At 52.8% G+C, this 20,068-nt stretch overlaps 2 protein-coding genes across 7 annotated transcripts in view; both read left to right on the top strand.

Annotated features, from left to right (window-relative positions):
* The window catches only part of MTCL2 (microtubule crosslinking factor 2), a 28,631-nt gene extending 24,534 nt beyond the window's left edge, over window positions 1-4,097 (top strand). For 4 of the 5 annotated variants that reach the window (XM_065850036.2, XM_071815756.1, XM_065850035.2 and 1 more), the window contains exons 15-16: window positions 25-166; window positions 1,150-4,097. In XM_065850036.2, the coding sequence (XP_065706108.2) occupies window positions 25-166; window positions 1,150-1,178 (171 nt within the window). In that variant the 3' untranslated portion in view covers window positions 1,179-4,097. Of the gene's footprint in view, window positions 1-24; window positions 176-1,149 lie in introns of all 5 variants that reach the window. The other variant, XM_065850037.2, reaches the window with a different exon arrangement.
* Window positions 4,098-11,740: 7,643 nt separating this feature from the next.
* ACSS2 (acyl-CoA synthetase short chain family member 2) overlaps window positions 11,741-20,068 on the top strand; it is a 33,063-nt gene continuing 24,735 nt past the window's right edge. The window contains exons 1-2 of one of the 2 annotated variants that reach the window (XM_065849630.2): window positions 11,741-11,916; window positions 12,153-12,348. In XM_065849630.2, the coding sequence (XP_065705702.2) occupies window positions 11,793-11,916; window positions 12,153-12,348 (320 nt within the window). In that variant the 5' untranslated portion in view covers window positions 11,741-11,792. The remainder of the gene's footprint in view (window positions 11,917-12,152; window positions 12,349-20,068) is intronic. The other variant, XM_065849631.2, reaches the window with a different exon arrangement.

Below are 20,068 nucleotides of genomic sequence, written 5' to 3'. Positions count from 1 at the left end.
CCTGTGCCCTGTCTATCTTTGCAGGACATGGCGTGTGACTGCAGCTCCCAGTCCCTCACCTCCTGCTTCGCCCGGCCGTCCCGCTCCGCCATCCGCCATTCCCCCTCCAAGTGCAAACTGCACCCCGCGGACCCCCCCAGGGCGGAGGAGAAGCCGGGGGGCTTGAGTGAGTGAGGTGGGGGCCGGGGGACGCAGCCTGCCTGCTTTCCACTCTCCTGCTGGAAATACACCCGCGCTGGCACCCTGCGGGGGCCCCTCTGGGAGGCATCAGGGGCGCATCTGTCTCCTAATTGTCCCCTCGCCCCCAGGGGATGCTTATGAAGCAGATGTGGAGGCTGCTGGTAGCCCCGGGGTGCATGGGGACATCCCACCGGGGTGGCCGCTTCACCTCCCGCCTGTGCAGAGACCGGCTCCCTCGGAGCCGCTGCCGGCACTGGGGGGTCCTCACCGGTGCCCACCGCCCCAGAAGTGTCAGCTGAGACCCCACCACGCCAAGGGGGCTCGCCAGGGCCCAGAGAAGGGGAGAGCAGCTGGGGGTGGCTGCTGGTGTAGATAGGGCAGGGCTGTGGTGACGCGCGGCAGGGACGCTGTGTGGATGTGATGGATGGAGGCGCGATGCCGCGTTGGGTGGAGGGTGCTGGCTCCAGCCCCTGCGGCCGCTGCCAGCGCTGCCCGCACATCCCTGCCAGCACCATTGCTGCGCGGTTGCATCAGCCGCGGGGCCGCACGTGCTCCCCGGGCAGGAAGGAGGCGGGGAGGGTCCCTGTGGTCACCCGCGCTGGGCTGGGGGGGGGGCCCTTCCTGGCCACCCTTCCACTCTGAAGGGGCTACTAAGGGTCCTTCACTGCCGGGAAGGGGCTGAGTGGCCTCCCTGGCTCCTCCAGCTGCAGGGACGGGGACACCGGTGCACAGCGTGGGGCGAGACAGTGTGTGCGCACTCGTGTGCGTGTGATCTCCTGCCGCCATCCCGAGGGGCCACAGCTGTGCTGCCCCCCTCCATTGCACCCAACTCCCTGCCTGGGGCCACTTGTAGTTATTTACTCCTCCAAGTGCTGAATATACATATTTCAATTTTTTTTTTTTTTCTTCTTTGTTTTGTTTTGGTTTGGTTTTGTTTCTCCACTTTTGGCTCTGCCCAACTCCGGACAGCCTGCAATGTAAAACCAAGTGCTTTTTAAAAATACCGAAATGAGCTACATTGGAGATGCACCAATTGGATTAAGAGATTGTGGGCTGGGAGGCTGCAGCGTGGCCGGCGGTCTGCACCACACGTCCCTGGGTCACCACCAGAAAAAGCCTTATCCGGGGAGGGAGGAGGCAGCAGCCACAGCCCCCGCAGCGGTGCAGAGCTCCCCGGGCTGGGGGGCTGCGTCCCAGCCCCACACAGAGCAGCCGTGGTTCCTCTGTGCAGCCCCAGGAGAGAACAGCAATTTCAGAAGCAACTGCCTGACCTATTTTTGAGCTGTCTGCCATTGGGGCCAGGCAGGGATTCACCCAGATGGAGCTGCCTACAGGTGCCCGCACCTCCTGCGCTCTGTGAATGGCTCTGGGGCACTGTATATTGCTCCAGGACCTCTGTGCATTGCTCTGGGGCTCTATACGTTGCTCCAGACGCTCTGTGTATTGCTCTGGGGCTCTGTACACCGCTCCAGGGGCTCTGTGTGTTGTGGACTCCATGTACACTACTCCAGGGGCTTTGTATGCTTCTCCAGGACCTCTGTGCATTGCTCTGGGGCTCTGTACACTGCTCCAGGACCTCTGTGCATTGCTCTGGGGCTCTATACATTCCTTCAGGGGCTCTGTGCATTGCTCTGGGGCTTCGTACACTGTCCCGGGCTCTCTCCGTGTTGCTGTCATCTTGCAGCTTCACGTAAAAGCTGCTCCTGCTGCGGAAGCTGCTGCCCCCTCCCGTCCAGCCGCACGCTGCCCGCAGCAGGCGGCTGCATCACTGCCACGTCGCAGCCTCCGTCAGCATCTCTGCGACGGCCGCTCACTGCCTGTGTCTCCGGACACACCAGCATCAACCAGGGCTCAGCAGGCCCAGCACCGATGGCCTTTTGCTCCTGCGGCGCCTGTCCTGCCCCACGGGGACCCCGGTCACCCAGGTGTGGGACACGCTGGGCCGGCGCTGCCCACCCTCACCAGCAGCCGGGACCGGGTGGCATCCCTGCCTGCCACCGAGAGCGGGGTCCCTGCACCCTGGCAGGCACAGCGCTGCCCCGGGCGACCTCCTGCTGTACATAGATCCTTTTGGAGTGTTTTTTTTGCATTTGCATTGATAAAGAGGGGTTTTGGTTTTGTTTTTAGGGTTTTTTTTCTTAATTATTATTTTTAAAGACTCTCTACTTTTGGAATGTGGTTTCTCATTTTTACAACTGCCTTCTAATTATTTGTAATATTGGTCAGTTCTGTCTTATTCTGTAAATAGCGGTGCTGGGCATTACCCGTGGGGGCAGGGGATTCACACAGGCGACGGGGAAAATTTCCTGGAGGTGTGGAGGTGGCTGACTCGGCCCCAGCCCCCACGCAGCCTCTGGCCCCCATCCTCCCCCCGACAAGTCCAAGGCACTTTGGGCAAAGCCACGCTTACCCCTGCCCTGTCCTCCCGCTTCATCTCGCCAGCCCAGGCCAAAGTCACATGAAGGGCACCTTCTGCCCCGACGATGGGCCCCATGCTGTCCCCCCCGCACCCTGCCTGCTTGCCCTGTGATGAATAAAGGCCCTGCAACCCCTCACCCGTGCCCTTGGTGCTGCCTTCCTGGGCTGCGGCAGGGGGACAATGATACCTGTCCTGTCTGGGGAACTGGTGTGGGGTGGCTGGGACACCCATGGGTGGGGAGATGCATCTAGATCCTGTCCCTGCTGTCCTGCCAACTGCCCAGTTCACACATGGTATCTGATCCTCTCTCCCCAATGCGGTCCCTGTGTGCTGACCCCAGCTGTGCCATGCCACCACGGCTCCCTGTCATCACCCCTGGGTCCTCCATGGCTGTCACCCCACACTGGGTTCCTCTCGGCTCCACGTTATTCTTGTGATGATGCTGGTGCTTCTCACGCCTCCCCCGTCCCATCCCATCCTGCTCACCCCAGCCTGCACGCAGACCCCACACCCCCTTTCCCATCGCTGCTTCTGGCTTCTTGCCCTTGTGCATCACCTGCAGATCCCAGCCTCCTCCAGGCTCACCACAGTAAACTGTCCCTCCCTGAGGTCCTTCATCACCCACCATGACCAACCCCTCCTTTATTTTTCCTTTATTTTTCATCCTTCATCTTCTCCCCATCTTTCTTCATCCTCTTCTACCTTCTCCTGTTTCCTTATCCCCCTCATCCTCCTCCACTTCCCCCAACCTAAGAGCCATCCTCACTTCCCACCATTGCCCTGTCCAACATTCCCATCATGCCCAGTCCTGCCCCCTCTTCATCACCCTCTCCATTTCCAATCCCCTTTATGCTCTTCTGTTTCCCACTGTGTCCTCCTCTGTCCGCCCCCATGTCCCTCTATTCTTTCCTCCTCTTCTCCCTCCACCTTAATCTCCCATTGCCTCCTTGTCCTTCACCATCTCCTGATCTCCCATCTTCTTTTACTGCCCATCATTTTGCCATCTACATCCTATTCTAACCTCCTACTGTCCCCCATCCCTCCTCATTCCCCAACACCTCCCACTATCTGCCTGTTCTTCCTCATCTTCCCACTGTCTGCCCAGTCCTCTTAATCCTCCAACTTCCCACTGTCTCTCTTTTCCTCTTCATCATCTTCCACTTTCCACTGCCTCCCATACCCTCTCCCTCCTCCTCCATCTCCCACTTCTTCCTCAACCTCATCAGTCTGTCTCCTGTAAACCTCCACCTCCCAGTGTTCCCCATCCCTTTTCATGCTCTTTCAGCTCTTGCCATTGCTCTGTCCCTCACCACCCCTTGTTGTTCACCTCCCTCAGTCTCCTTCTTTCTCTTCTTCCACCTCTCCCCATTTCTCCATCCCTCCTTATTAAGTATCCCACCTACCTCACGGATTTCCCCTTCACCTCTTCCTGACCTCCAACCATCCTCCCTTACCTCACACTTCCCTCTCTCACTGTCCTTTCATTCTTCATCACTTCCAAACTCCATCCTTACCTCCCAGCTTCTCCCAACCTGACCTCTCCCATTCTTCCTCTACTCCATCCTTCCCAAATTCTTTTCCTCCCATCAAATCTGACTCCTGCTGTTGTTATCTCCTCTTCCCCCTTCCCCTGCCTTGGATCCCATCCCTTACCAACCCAGGAAAGCCACCTCCAGCACAGTCATCCCTACTGCAAGCAGGAAGGGCCCTTACTGTTGAGGATGGGACAGTTGAGAGGAACCAGCCTCCCACCCCATCCCCACTACTCAAGGCAATTTCATAGTACAGGTAATGGCCACAGCTTGCAGGCTGGGAGGTTCATCCTGGACATCAGGAAACACCTCTCCCTAGGGCTGGTGCAGCTGGAGCTGCTCACTGGGGAAGTGGGAGGATCTCTGCGTTTTGAAGGTTTCAAAATTCAGCTAGCCAAAGTCACCAGTGTCTTCATTTAGCATTAGCAATAAGCCTTTTGGAACAGGGAGCTTGACCAGAGCCCCCTTAGGATCCCTTGGAGCACATACATCTCTGGGAGACTTCTCCAAGCAGTGGAGAATTTCCAAGAGGGGCAAGAAAGGCCAGTCATGGCTTTGAATGCAGTGCTTGGGATGCTGCAGGACATGAAGAACCATCCCTGCCACTTTCAGCTGCTCCATGGTACTCAAGCAGGACCACCCCATGCTGCTTGAACAGGACCATTCCGTGCTGCTTGAGCAGACCACCCTATGCTTCTTGAGCAGGACCACACCAGCCTGCCTGAGCAGGACCACCCCGTGCTACTCCAGCAGGACCATTCCACGTTGCTAGTGCAGAACCACACCAGGTTGCTTGAGCAGGAGCACTCTGTGCTGCTCCAGCAGGACCATCCCACACCGCTCAAGCAGGACCATCCGCTGCTGCTGGAGCAGGACCACCTCCAGGCTGCTTGAGCGGGATCATCCCTTAGAGCTTTAGCAGTACCACTCCAGGCTGTTCAAACAGGACCATCCCAGCTGCTTGAGTACCATGGGTCAGGCCAAAGTGGCTTCCTGAGCAGACTGACAGATCCCAGGCCAGTGAGGTATGAGATGACCCCCTCAGACCCGAGAGCCAGGGACACTAGCATCGTCTTTGTTTTCCTTCCCTGGGGCTGGGCCATGCAGGGACACACCATCCCCTTCCAACAGCCTTATGGCTGCACTAGGACACAAGGCTGCTGGCGCTGCTGCCAAGGGGAGGACAGGTCTCTCCATACCGAGGGAGCCCCATATCCCGAGGGACCTGCATGCAGGGCCTGTTCAGAGCATCCGGCGTCACTCACGCACAAGGGCCACCCAGCATTTGCCTTGCCATGCTGGAGGCTCCCAGCGTTCCCATGGAGGGGACCCTGTCCCTTCCAAGGTGATGTGTTTGAGGGACTGTCCCACCCCAGTGCAGGCAGGGACAGGGCAGCCAGTGTCTTGAGAGTGTGGGGGTGACATTTGTAAAGCGTTCCTGGCTTGTTAATCTGGGGGAGGGTGGAGGGGATTTGCTACCTGTGTTAGAAAACTAGCTGAATTTACGTGTCTCCCCAAGCTGGATTTCTTATTCCAAACGTTCAAATTGTTGTATATTGTACTGGGATTTTTACATTGAATTATTGTAGAAAACAAAACTTTAAATCAAGTCTGTTAAAAAATAAACATTAAAAATCTATATGAAAAAAATAAATAAAAGCTGTCTCCAAGTCCTCTTCTTAGCAATGTGACAGAGCAGTGATGTGTCTCCAGTAGCAGCTTTGCTGTTCCCAGCCCTGCTTGTCCCTGGCTTGCCACAGCCCCTGGTGACACCGACTATGGTGAAGATACATCTCCTGTGGCTTTGTAATGTCCTGGGTGACAATGGAAACAGCCCCCACCTCCCCATCTGCCCAGTTCTTTGGCGACCCTGACCCCCGGAGCGAGGCAGCACACGGTGTCTGTCGGTGGCCTCCTCAGGTCCCCAGAAGTTGTGTCCCCACTGCAGGGCAGGGCACAGTTGATGCCACGGGTAAGCAACGCCTGGAGCCCTGTTGTGTGGTGCTGAGAACATGGCTGGGGTGGGACAAGCTGCTGCCTGTCCCCACTGAGTCTGGAGGCAGCTCCCAGATGAGTTGCCTGCTGCATTTCACAGAATCACACAGAATCACAGATGGAAAAGTCTGGGGTGACTGTGAAAAACTGACAAGTTTCGGACTATCTTGAAGGGTCTGAGCTTTTCCTTTTGTGCCATGCTGGGCGTATCAGAAGGTGGAGCTATGTGCCCTCCAGCACATCCCCCACCTTGTCTGTCGCCCCTTAGAGTGTTGTTGGTATGTAAATCGCAATTCAACTTATCACCTTATCCTGAAAGGCCCATCTCCTCCTACAATGTTTGAGGCGTGATTCCTTTTCGCCTTTGACAGGCCTGGGGCTGGAGGAACCGGTTTTTGGCACAATGTTTGAGGCAAGTCTTTCCAGCCTGTGACAGTGGCGGGGGACAGCGCGGTGATGTGTGTGCCCTGGCCCCACGGTTGGGCACAGCCAGCCCGGGTGCTGCGCCATGAGACCCGGCTGCAGAAAATTCCTGCCAGTCTCCAGCATCGCTGCAGGAATTCCATCCAGCATCGCTGGCACCTTGGAGCCTGCGTCACTGCCACCTTGGACACTGCATTGCTGCCACCTCAGACCCCACATCACTGCCACTGCAGACTCTGCATTTCTGGTACTGTGTACTCTGCATTCTGGCACTGCAGACCCTGCATTTCTGGCACTGCAGACCCTGCATTCTGGCACTGCATACCCTGCATTTCTGGCACTGCATACCCTGCATTTCTGGCACTGCATACCCCGCATTTCTGGCACTGCAGTCCCTGCATTTCTGGCACTGCATACCCCGCATTTCTGGCACTGCAGTCCCTGCATTTCTGGCACTGCAGACCCTGCATTCTGGCACCGCATACCCTGCATTTCTGGCACTGCAGTCCCTGCATTTCTGGCACTGCAGGCCCTGCATTCTGGCACCGCATACCCTGCATTTCTGGCACTGCAGACCCTGCATTCTGGCACCGCAGACCCTGCATTTCTGGCACTGCAGACCCTGCATTCTGGCACCGCAGACCCTGCATTTCTGGCACTGCAGGCCCTGCAGGCTGGCAGCATGGGCTGTGGCACGGCGGGGCTGCAGGGCGGGCAGCTCATCGGCAGAGGGCACGCTGCCATGTCTGCTCGCCCAGGCTGTGCTACCTGCAGTCACCGAGTGCCCCAGAGCTCCAGCTCCCTCTTACTGCTCAATAAAACAGGGATAAAAGAAGGCAGCTATATTTATGGGTGGGCAAGGACACTCTCTGAAGCCTGGGGACAGCTATGAAGCCACATGGGGATGTCAGTTATTAAACTCCAACCTCTCTAACATGCCACTGATCTAGGCACCATCTCTCCTGAGCCCTGTTTCCCTCCCTCTGCAGTCTGGGCCCCTGCCAAACCTCTTACCAACCTGGCCCCTCTCTTCCAGAATGAAAATAGCAGCAACCAGCGGAGCTCAAGTAAACAAATGAGCCTCTGTGAGAAGAGAATGCATCTTTATAAGGTTAATTGGCCCCATCTAGGAGACAGATAGACATTTTCTCGTGGCTAGATTGCTCAAAAAGCTCATGCAAACAGCAGTAACGTGTCTCCTGGGTTTGATTTATAACACTGATTGCGTTACTAGCTCATCTACATGTAAAATGGTTATGAATATATTGTCTGTACTCTGCAGAGGGCTAAATTATAAGGCTCTGATACTCATCAGCTACTCTTTGAAGCTTAAAACAGCCTGAAATCCAGAGGTTTCTCTCTCTCCCAGTGACAGCAGAGGCACGAATCAGATGGCTCAGGCTTGATCTTTGTGTTTAGCACAAGCTGGCGTGTTTTAACACCTCGATACCCCAATAGCTGGGAACAGCAGCCGGAGGGGAGGGTGGCTGCTCGACCCAAAGGCTGTGGAGCCAGCGTGTACCAGAGCCCAGAGCTGTGTTGGCACAAGCAGGTACATTTACAAACGAAGACTGAAAGGCTGTTATCATGGTGCCGATTACAATTTCCCCTGCGGCCAATGCAGAGGCGGCGTGTCAGCAGCAGGGAGACCTGCGTGCGAGCTCTGGTGTTTAACCATGTTCCCGCTATGTGCTGATTCATTCAGTACAAGTGAAGGGTGCCCCAGCTTGGCCATGGGCTGAAAATTAGCATAGAAAACCCTAGCAGGAAGATCCACAGCCCAGTCCCACCTTCCCACCCCAGCTCCTCCAGCTCATTGTGGCCTCGCAGCTCCCAGGATGCTGCTCGGGGGATCCACACAGCACCATCACGGGTGGGAGAAGGGGATGCATTCTCCTTTTACAGGTGTGTTGTGAGAGACAATGCATCTGCTAATCAGGCAGCTGAAGCACAACAACAAGATCCCCCAGTCCCAGCAGCCTGTACTGGGCAATGCAGGAGGGAGGGACAGCTGGCGGGCTGCAGGGACATGGTGCTGTCCTGGCCTCACGGCTCGGTACGTCCTGCCCGCAGTAGGCAACAGTTGCTGGGAAGAAATCATACTGTCACTGAGCCTGGTAGAGAATTCCAGCTGGACAAAGCGCTGAAAGCAAAAGGCCAATGAGAAGGAAACCAGAAGGTGCCTCCCAGATCTGCAAACCACCTCTTAGTCAATGCCAGGGCCCCCATTCTATGGCAAGGAGGGCGATGAAGCATTTTCCTGGCAGTGGAGTGAACTACGAGCCCCTGTCCTGGCATGTGGGGAGACAAAAGTTTTGTTAGCGAGCTGCCAAGCCCTCCCTGTAAATGCAAAATCCTCAAGACCAAGGCTGCTAAAACCAAGGGCTGGCAACTCATACTAGAAAATGTTCAGTGTGAGGCGGCTTCTGAAATGCTGGCTTTGTCCCCCTTCTCAGAAGAGGATGAGTGCGCTTTCCAGTTGGGTTGCTAGAAAATGTGCCATGTATACCCCAAAAATCATGGGGCTTTGCCTGGACCACGACTGCAAGTGGATTGCTGGAGGAGTGCAACTTCTGTAGCTCCTGGAGAGCTTCAAAAATACCTGTGCCAGGGAGCCCGCGTTACAGGGGAAAAATCGCTTGTTTACCTAAAACTTCTTTTTATAATAGGGAGACTGGAGGTACCAATAGCACTGGCTGGTGGGGGGAAACACCTCGCAGGCTTTGGCTGTATCCGTACTGCGTCTGCCCATGGGGTGAGCCTGTGCTTAGAGACCGGTGGTCCCAGGCTGAAACTCCAACAGGGAATGTGTGAAAATTGGGCATCTGGACAGGTGTGGACTTATGTTGGAGACTTCGCCTTCACCTCTTTGGTTTAGTAGTCGAGGTGGAAGTGCTGTACCCTAAGATCTAATGATTCCTTCCTGTGGTTTTTTAGTTAATAACAATGAAATGAATAAAATGAGGCCACCCTGCAGCTTTCCAGGACAGTGATTTCATGGCATATGTCTAAGGAAGCTTTGTTACATGTGCTACAGTGCCAGTATGAGGGCGGCTGACCTATTCAGGGTGTAAAACCTGCTGAGGTCATGTTGGAGAAGTGTAGAAAGCAAGTCTGGAGTGATGCTCTGTGGAGGGAGGTATCATCTGAACCACTCCTGGGTTTCATCTGGGAGGAAAGCAGCTGCGTCCTCCCAAATGGAGCCACAGAAGAAACTCTGCCCACAAGCAGTATGAGCAGCCAGCAAACTGAGACCAGAGCAGGGAACTGCAGCATCTATTGGCACAGCTGTGCCTTTTGAAACCAGGAAACGTCCTTACTGGAAAATACATGCCAACACCAGCCACTTTTGTCTGTAAAACTGATTATTTCGTCTTCGTTGGTGGGAACATTGCATGGAGTGTGCAGCAATGTTGCAAACCATGGAAAACACCGAGGATCCCGGAATAGGTTGTACCCGCTTGCTGATACCAGGCCACTGCTCTCCAGCCTGCAAAATGTTACACGAAGTTCAAGGTTATGGGCTTTTATCTTTTGAGCACTCCTTGGCCCCAGCCCAAACCACCACAAAAACTGCCTATGACTCCACAGCAAGTTGGCTCCCTGGGCAGAGCAGAGTTTTGCTCAAAGGGTTGATATTCTCCAGTGAAAAAGAGATGTTCAAGGTTTCAGCAGCCTGCCTAGGCGATGCCATCGGGGCAGCCCTGCTCGAGGTGGCAGAGTTAAGCAGTGAGCTGAGAATGGTTCTGCTGCGGGAGGCACCGCCACAGGCAGATCCTGCCCCTAAGGCCAGACTCCCAGAATCACGTTGGTCCCTTGGGAGACCCCAAGTTCAACCTCTTGCTCCAACGGGGCTGGTTGCTCAGAGCCTTGTCTGGCTGAGTTTTGATTATCTCCAGTGGCTGAGATGCTGCCGACACTTTGGGCTCCTGTTCCAGCATTTGTCTGTCGTCTTGTCGAAAAAGATGTTTCTCACTAACTAGACAAGATCTATAACATTTTTTGCAGGGGGAGTGGTGCTTGGGGAACTGACACAGCTCACTGTGCTCACCCAGCCAGTCAGAGGTGGGGAAGTGGAGTGCTGTGAATCAAAATGAAGGTTGTTTTCTGCGTGGCCATGACCTCTGAGCCTGTTTGGAAGCTGGGGAAGGAAGGAGGATTTCATCAGTGGTGCCCTGGCCTGCTCCCTGGGCTTGGCGAGGCAGCACCGACTGTCCCTGAGGGGACGCACAGCAGTAACGGGAGGGGTATGGCTGATTTGGGTGAAATGGCTGAAAGGGGGACACCACTGGTAGGAGGAACAAAAATATACAAGCCACTAGGCCTAATGTAGCAAGACTAGGCACAGTGTAACAGGAACTTACTAGAGAAACAATAGCTCTATAGAGACTGGACATGGGGCAAAGTGGGATGTCCTTTGTTTGCAAGCTGAACATGTGGAATGTTCCACTAAATGAAGAAAGAGCTACATGACTTTTGCTATGTAGCAGCACAAAACAACACCACATATTGCTCAAGAGATCAGGCCAAGGAGCCAATGCTGGGGGGGGCAGCAGGCTGTGAAGATACCCGGGACACTACAGACCCCAATGAAGACCCTTGAATACCGAAGATGGACATGTAGCAAAGGGCGTGATTGTGTAAATAATTATGTTTAATGCATGAGCTAAGTGATACAAACAAATGAATGTGCAATAGGTGTGTGTGATAAACACCAAGAAGTGTGAGTCCTGTGCTCTCGATTAAGGGAACGATCCTCCAAGCGTCCAGCACGCTGCAGTAGAAGTGCTGCTTTTTAACACTTGCAAAACAGTGTGAAGGAGCCTTTTTGCTGACTTTTTGGTATCACCGCTGCCATAGGTGGCACGGCTGAAGGGAGGACACGGCTGACAGGAGGGCACAGCGCTGATCGAGGGAACAGGGCTGACAAGGTGACATGGCTGACGGGGTGGGGCCACCAGTAATGGGAGGCACACGGCTGACGGGGGACACAAGTGGTGGGGGAGCATAGCGTGTGAGCGGGACATGGCTGACACGGTGACATGGCCGACAGCGACACGCCGCCCACCGCCGCCTGCTGCCGATCCCCGGCCTGCCGGGCGGGCTCTGGCAGAGCGGGGCGGCGCTTCCCCCGCCGCCGGGAGGGCGGACCCGCCGCCTGCGCCATCCCCGCCCCCGGCTCCGCGCCGCTTTGAAGCGGGCTCGGCGGTCGCCCGCCCGCCCAGAGCCGCTGGCGCTCCGCCATGGTGCTGCCCGAGGAGCAGGCCGGGCTGTACCGGCCGCGGCCCGAGCTGCTGCCGGCAGCGCACGTCCCCTCGCTGCCCCACTACGAGCGGCTCTACCAGCGCTCCGTGGAGGAGCCGCACGGTGAGCGCCGGCGGCAGGAGCCCCGGGCCTGCCCGCTCCCCTCGGGGAAGGGCCGCGGCTGGACGGGGAGGGCGGGGAGCGGCTCCCGAAAGGCTCCGGGGGCTGGAGGGGGCGTTGGGGCCGCAGTGAACCCCCCAAAAGTGGGGTGCAGCAGCCGTCCCTCCCGTTCCTGAGAGCGGTGTCTCCCCTCGCCGTGCCGGCTGCTGGGTCACGGGCTCCGCACGTTGCCTTTGCAGAATTTTGGGGTGACATCGCTAAGGAGTTTTACTGGAAGAGTCAACACACGGGACCCTTTCTGAAGTACAACTTCGATGTGACGAAGGGGAAGATCTTCGTGGAGTGGATGAAAGGGGCGACCACCAACATCTGCTACAACCTCCTGGACAGAAATGTCAATGAGAAGAAGCTCGGGGACAAAGTTGCTTTTTACTGGTAAATTTCTGTTTGCGTTATTGCGTAGAAGGTGTGTAAATATTATGATTAAATTTACAAGCTGCGTTGGTTTCTACTGAGGTGAATTAAAACGTGGCAACACTTGAGAGGCTTTAATTTTTACATAGGTACAGCAGGTGTTTGCTTTCTGGGCATTTGAGCTGTGCAGTGGAGCTTCTCTGCCTGCCTGGGATGCACTGGAGTGGCCCAGCACAGTACTGAGGAGCTTGTGACTTCCAGCCCTGCCCTTGTGGTTTTGTACCTGCCAAAAGGTGTCAGATGGTATCGAGGCAGGTGCCGTAGTTCCCCTGTGAAGCAGGTAGATGTGGGTAGAGATATGGGATGAGGAACAGCCGAAAGCAAATTAAACTCGCATCTGCTGTTTTCATGTTTTGTGGGTCTGGCAAGATTCCACTCCTGTGGCAGAAAGGTTCTTATAAAATTTGAGCTTGTATGTTGATTCCTTGCACTTGAGTGTGTATAAGGCTGTGAGGTTCTCAGGAAGTCTGGCTTTGCTATGTTACCTTTGGGAAGAAAAGTTAACTTCCATCCCCAGTCTACAGTGTGTTTGTTTTGTGTGTGGTGTTTGTTTTTTTACTGAGTAGTTACTAGTTTGAAAAGCCCCGTGAAACTTGACATTTTCACGTTGATGCAAAACAGGTTTCCTCAGCGACCGGTGAGCTCCAGAACTAATGTTCCATTGCAAAACGAGCTCAGCTGGTGCTGCAGCTGTGTCCCCAAATTGAGGACAGCACCTCGCCCACCTGTGCGTTTTGCTGTTTCCCTTGAACTCGCACACGTTTACGTTGTGTTGGTATGACTGCAGAGAAGCAAATGAAATATGCAGCATGTAAGGATGCGATGACTTGCTGGGTTTTGGTGAATCCCTTCAACAGAGCAGCTGGAGTCGTGCTGCCATTGCAGTAAAAACACCAGATACTCTAACAATTAATGGCTGTGCTGCTCTAAGTGATTTTGTGCAGCCAAAGAGTCGTAACTTGTGGCAGGCATAAAGGTGACTGGAAGCTACCCTGCTAGAGAAAGGAATTCGTTTACACCAGTGTAGTTCTGGCTGTGACTGCAAAATTGTGTTTACACTAGGGTTTCTATCCATACATGTAACGACTCGGTAAGACAACTACATTTATTGCCTAGCAAATAAACATTGATAAGATGCAGATGAAATGGTGGAAAGTATTTACTTCCTTGCTAGTTAAATGCATTCTCTAGCTCACCCAGAGGTTTAATGACTGCATTTTCTGAATGAAAACTCCTTTGTAAACTCATACAGGTAAAGCGGTGCTGGCAAAGCCGTTTGGCAGGCCAGGGCTGGCAGTTGTGCTGGGTTTTATGGAGGGAGTGGGTGCATCGTTTTTCTTGCACATAAATCTTTGGGTGACAGCCAGGCCGCAGCCAACAGCTCTAATTTGGTCTTGGTGAAGGTTTTTCTTGTTAGCTATTCTGGCAGCTTTTGTAGGGATATTTGTGATGCTGAGCAAAACTTGCAGCCAGTATTAAAATGGTGAGTGTCAGTCGTGGTGTTCACAGTGCTAAAAAATACGGTCTCTTCCTCCTTAGCAGGCAGTTTTCCCTGGCTGTTTTGAAATAAACTCTATTAGTGTGGCTCTGTCACAAGGGATGGAGGAGACACTGGATGCGATGTGCGCGGTGCTGATCTGTGAGCTCGTGGCACTGGGGTCTGGAGCAAGCAGAGTGAAGGGCTGCGAGTTGTAAGTGTGTTCTTCAAGGAACGTGTGTGTACTTCTCAGGACAAAGGCTTTTCTTCCATAACCAAATGTAATTGCTGTCATCTTGTCCTCTTGCATTTTGTGTTTAACGCTCTATTGAATGAGCCCAGACTTGTCACACTGTATGAAAGGTCAAAAAAGAAATGAGAGCCTCTGAAAGCCAAGGAGGATTCCCGGGAAAAGCTTGGATTTAAAAACAAAAAATACCTTGGCCACTTGCTTGCTTCTCAGTCTATAGCCTGCTAGATTATACCAAGGTATCAGTGACTACCCAGTTGTATGAGAGCTTTGAAAAGATACAAGATCCCGGTCTTCACTCTCAGAGAGGAGAAATTCGTGAAAAAGTGAATAATGTTTCAAGGCATTGTTGAGTGTCCCTAAGAGATATGTCCTGAGGAAACTCAGCTGCTGCGCGCTGCCAGCTGTGGCCGTCTAAGTTCTGCATGGGCTGGAAGGTGCGACCAGTGTTCATCCCCATCTGTTCTGGCCAAGAAGCTGCTCTGAAGGTTCCTGCACCACCACCAGCCTGGGACTGCCCAGTTGGCTCTGCTCTGAGCCTCTGATCCCAAACCACATGCAGTACATGAGGTTGCTTCATGCTGCAGAACTCGTACGTAGGTGACTTTACTGTCATGGTATCGTCCTCCTGGCGCTGTTAGGACTGTGTAGTTCAAAAGGACCATCCTGAGTCCATAGGAAACACTTGAATTTTCCCTGTTGGCCATTTCATTATGTTTTCTCTTGCTGCTTGTGAATGTTATAAGTATTTCTGTTTCTGCTGCTTTTGATTCCTCTTTCTCTGGTATTGCTGATGTGGCCTAAAGAGGAACAGGAAGCTCCAGGAAATGCTTCTGATAAAAGTGCTGCTCTCAAAAGCGAAATCTCTTTCACAATCATGTGGAAAGGCTGAAGTCAATGCTGTGGTTGCTGGGTAGGTAGATACCTGCGGTGGCTTTCGCAGGCCTTGCAGGTGAAATGCACTGGACAAACTAGCTGGGATGCTGAAGGCACTTGCAGGGACTTAAAGCATCACTGAGGACTTCATTGGTGATGGAGAGAGTTAATTAGAGTGGGAGCACAGCGTGCCATACCCATGTCGCATGGACAAACCCTTAGTTCTGTGCTGAAGTGCCGGTTAATCATCTCATATGAACATCAGCCTGGGCGGCTTGTGGAGGTAAAAATATAACTAGGTGGGGATTTGAAGAACAACACTGGTTACAGAACTCTTTTAATTAGGCTCTGGGGTGTGAAGGTGCATGGATGAGCCTGTTCCCCATGTAACCTGTGTGTAGCTGAAGCACTAAGTTCTTGCCTTTGTTTCTCAAACCAGTCACCCCAGTTGCCGTACTGGTGGTGCCTGTTGGGACAGGGACGGCAGGTAGAGCTTTGCATGTTGTATCCATTTTCTGCTTTCTTAGGTTTGCATGTGAAAAAAAGAGGTCTAGAAGGGAGAAACAAAGATAGTAAAAGCTGCCAGAGCTTACTGGAGCTTTGTTTAAATGAAAGAATATCTCTGTATGGTTCCCATTGCTGGTCTAGAACAAACACAACATGCAAAGAAAAACTGAAGGTGTGGTTTGTTTGTTTTTTTTTAAATGTAAGGAAAACATAAAAACCAACAACAACTATAGGGCTTATTAAAACAAACAAAAACAATACGACAAACCCAAACGAACAGAAAACAACACACCACGCAAACCCAGAGTCCAGACCACTCATAGAGCTTTTAATTAGGAAACTGGCAACGGTTTTTGGACAGCAGCTTTCCAGAGAGGATGCCGAGTGTCAAATGCTGCTTGGGTCATAATGTGCTGCTGGGGCCCCATGGGACAAGGCCACCCTGCTGGTTCCTGGGTCCCTGTGGCAGCACCTCGATCTGGTGGCCGTACCTCCCCATGGGGTTCTTCATGCTGGGATGTGCCATCCCGGGTCGAAACTGAGGTTGGATGAAGCTGTGTTTCAGTTGCATTTCTGCCAGAAGGGTCTGGATTTCTTCTGTTTGAAGCAATAATCTTACATTAAGCTATGAAGAACAAAGTGCTTGGGCTCCATAATCGGACTCTTTAGATACTTTTGCAGCTATCAGGCTTCCATTACTGTTGTGCACAGATGCTGTGACTGAGGATGCTGGCTGTTAACATCCAGACTTTCAGAAGTGCCTAATTGTGGGCAGCTTCTACGCGATGCACTCAGCTTCAGGACTTCTGTGCCAAAGCGACTCCTCATTTCTTTAGTAGCTTCCTGGATGACTTGTCATACCAACAGTGACGCGGCCTCTTCCAGCACTGTTCTGGTAGTGAAAGCACATCCCTAAATCACACAGTTTGTTTAAAGAACAAAAATTCACTGCTGGGAAGGTGTTTTTTACTGATACACATTGGCAGACGTGTGCCTGTGGGCTGCTGAGAGCAGTCAAAGAGATGTTGCAGGTGCTACCAAAGGGTCCTACCCAAAGCTGCTGCTCAGCCGTTACTACCAGGAGGGATTCCTGCCATAGGGGAGCCTGAGTAAGCTCTAGGGCAGTGAGAAGCATCATGGAAAATTTACCATGTGTTTGGTTTGTGCTTGTAGCACTACCCAGGCTCAGCACAGCTCCTTTCCCTGATGAGGACTCTCCATAGGAAATGGGGTGACCCCACTCCACCCAAGGATCAGATAGGCATCCTCAACAATCCGTGTCATCTCCCCATCACCTGTGCTGAGAGCGGAGTGATAGATTGGTGGTCTTGGCAGATATTAATTATTCTGGAAGCATTGCTGGACAGTACAACGCTCTGCTTCTGGAGATCAGTCAGATTAGCCGCACCTAAAGTAGGTAATAAAATACAGTGAATGTACTTGTGTTTTATTAAGCTGCAGATATTGTACCCTCCTTCAAGGGCGATGATAGATACAGCTTTCTGTCACAGAAAGTGTCGCTGTCTTCTGGTGGGTTTTATGAAATCTTCTAGCCTGGGGAGGGTTTATAAAACCGGCTGCATCTACCTGAATGCTTTAGGGCAGTGTTTCTCATACCTCCAAATGAGAACATGTCTGCTTTCTGGGGCCCTCTGACTCTGAGCTGTGTGGGTAGAGCAAGAGTGGGAACGGCAGAAGCGTTGGTAGGAACCTGGCATTAAAACAAGCAGCGAAAGAAGTAGATGTTGTAGCTCAGACACACCCAGGTCGTGTGCTTTCCTCATTTCGTTGTTGGAATTCTTCCTCTCCCAGTTTTGGAACAGTCACCAACCAGCACAGTTAGTGCTGTGGCAGTAGTGCAAACAACCACTATGTTCAGATACTCATATGAAAGTGCAAACTAGGACAGGAGGGACTCATGGCTTGTCCTCAGGTGCAGCTCCCTGACTTTTCTCCTTTGGTGGCTGGAGTCTCCATCTTTAGCTGTGGGCTGTTTAGAGCAAGGCTGTGCTGGACTCAGAACTAATCGATTTCATGTAATCATTCTGGTTGTCCTACGATGGGTTTGGCTGCATATGAGATATGACAACGGTGCTGGCCCAGGGCAGGATGGTGATGCCTGCTTGGGGGGCTGGAAAACGCAGAGATCATGGTCTGAAGCTTGTTTCCAAAGACTGTATGTGTGTGTGTGCTGAGACCTGGGATCTGCCAGTGTTCTGTCATATCTCAAGGTTCTTCTGTCCCAAGTGTTTCTTTTAATGCCTTGCGCTTGTGTGCTGCATTCTATGTCCTCTTTATTGCCAGTGAAATCTCTGAGATATTATATCAGGTGAGCGATTATGCCAAAAGGATGAACTAAACATTTAAGAGCAGCAAAATACCTGCTTCAGGTGGGTGCTGTCCCATGGTCTTCCCATGTGTGGGGTGTGCTGTGAGTCAGGGGGCTGAGCGCCACGTTACTCAGACAGCTGGCAGGCACCGACTCACTTGGTAATCCTTTTTCCCTTCCGAGGGCTGACTGGGAAGCAGGGCCTGACTCATCCCTGTCAGGAACGCACACTGGTTTGCAGGGAAGTGCTGGGGAGGGTGGTTGGTTTGCTGTTTTGGAGGTGTCAAGCCCTGTTTTGGCTCTGCACAGCCTCTTCTGCCGTGGGATGCGGGGCAGGAGCGGAGAGCAGGCAAGTGCTCTCAGCCTTGTGCTGTTCTGCTCTGCAGTGCGGTGAAGGAAGGGGACAAGTATCACAGGTTGGTGACCACTTGGTTACACAGTGCCTGTGGTCTCCTCTGGTTTTGCCCATTCAGATGCACCCCTGGACTTTGTGCCTCTGCAGAAGGGCGTTCAGCATTACTGAAGATTTTCTCTGGAAGTAGTTTTTACTGAGCTCAAATAGGCAGGACAGGACTTCTGTGCTTTGTTAAGTCAAGTCTGTAAAGAAAGCAAGCACTTGAACGGAACTGGGGTGGTTGTCCCATGGCTGGGCAGTAAGGAGAGGGGTTGTTTAAACTCTCTGGCTTGGGAATACACACTGGCAGCAGCTTCGAGCGGCTTTCATTTGGGTTGTGTCAAACTGTTGCTCCCAGCCTTTTGCTCTGAAACCCTTAGTAGCTGCCACTCGTAGGGGTACAGTACCATCTATATAAATACAAGGGAATATCCAGGAAGTATTTGACCAGATAAACAAGTTGGATGTCAAGAAGCACCCAGGATTAGTTGGCACGTGCCCAAAGGACTACGGGAACTTGGATGTGGAATTGCAGAGCTGCTGGCCAGGGTGTGCAGTGTGTTATTGCAAAGGGCTGCTGTGCCAAGGACGGGGAGGTTGCCAGCCCCTCTCCCTCTAGAGAGGACAACAGAGGGGGTCCTGGGAACCAGTAAATCTGATTTGCATCCCTAGTGGGACAGTGAAATCGAGCCACTGTGCACAGACCCGTCAGCTGGGAAAGGTGATGGAGCCGCTGTGAGGTGCTGGCAAACCTACCAGAGTGCAAAGCGAGTGGCACTGAGCGCACAGGTATGGCTGTTTCCAGATCGCCTTTGTGAAGTTTCCCGCAAAAGGTTGTTCAAGAACGTGATTTAACTGTGAATAAAAGAAAGGTCCTTCTATGGAGCTGGTTTAGCCTTACCCTTTGCTTCCTCGCTTGTAACGATCGCTTTTCAGGACCAGCAGCAGGCCCCCCAAGGATCAGTGTCGCAGCTGAACTGCTGATGGTGGACAGGCTCATGTGCCCTTCATAAACAGCATCTCCTGGAGACAAAACAGCAGACCTTGGATCTGACCCAGCGTGGTATTTTGTTTTAGCCTAAGAGGTTCTTGGCTGAGCTGCTGTGAACATCCCAGTGCAATACTGCCGTGTAAATGAGACCTGTGGTGGTGTTTATGTTCTAATTTAGTATCTTTTCCTTGTGCTGCTCGTTGCTCTGACAGAGGGTCTGTTGATTAAGCACAAGAGATTGAATAATTTTTCATGAATTTCTTCTTAGACCCCTGTCGTAAAATGTTGGTTTATACCCTGTCCAGAGCCACCTTTCTGCACGGTTCTGGGTGTGTGGTTGCACAATAAATACCCCGGGAGTGGCGAGGGCTGTGCGTGCCAAGGCAGTAGCTCCTGGATTTTCCTGTCTGTGAAACTTATATCTTGTAATGCTGGCAGATGTTGCAGGAACCTTGTTATAAGAGTAGTTTACTTACTGTTAGGAGGGGCAGTGCGATAATGTAGTGATGGTGTGTAGTGATTATTGGCAGGAGAATTGAAACTTGGGGCGGATGAACAGAGTTCATGGCCAGAGAGGGTGGCGAACTCCCGTACGGACTCAGGTCATGGAAGATCAGAGCCTTCAGTTTGCTCATCGGACTGGAAAACCTGATTATTTCATTTTAGCGGTGTGAATGGTTTGTGCGTCCTCCCTGGCGCCCTGGTGTGAACGGAGCAGAAGTGGACAAGGACTCGGGCTCGATGTGCGCGAGACTTGTGCCAAGTAGGGGCGTTTACAGGGGACAAAGTGACCAGGCTTTGCCAAAAGAGGTACAACTGGGTGCTGGTTCCAAACCCGGCATCTTTCCTGTGGGTAG

Source organism: Patagioenas fasciata, chromosome 16, assembly GCF_037038585.1.
Source record: "Patagioenas fasciata isolate bPatFas1 chromosome 16, bPatFas1.hap1, whole genome shotgun sequence".
Taxonomy (NCBI): domain Eukaryota; kingdom Metazoa; phylum Chordata; class Aves; order Columbiformes; family Columbidae; genus Patagioenas; species Patagioenas fasciata.
Note: the sequence above shows the minus strand (reverse complement) of the source record. Positions and strands in the feature narration are given on the sequence as shown.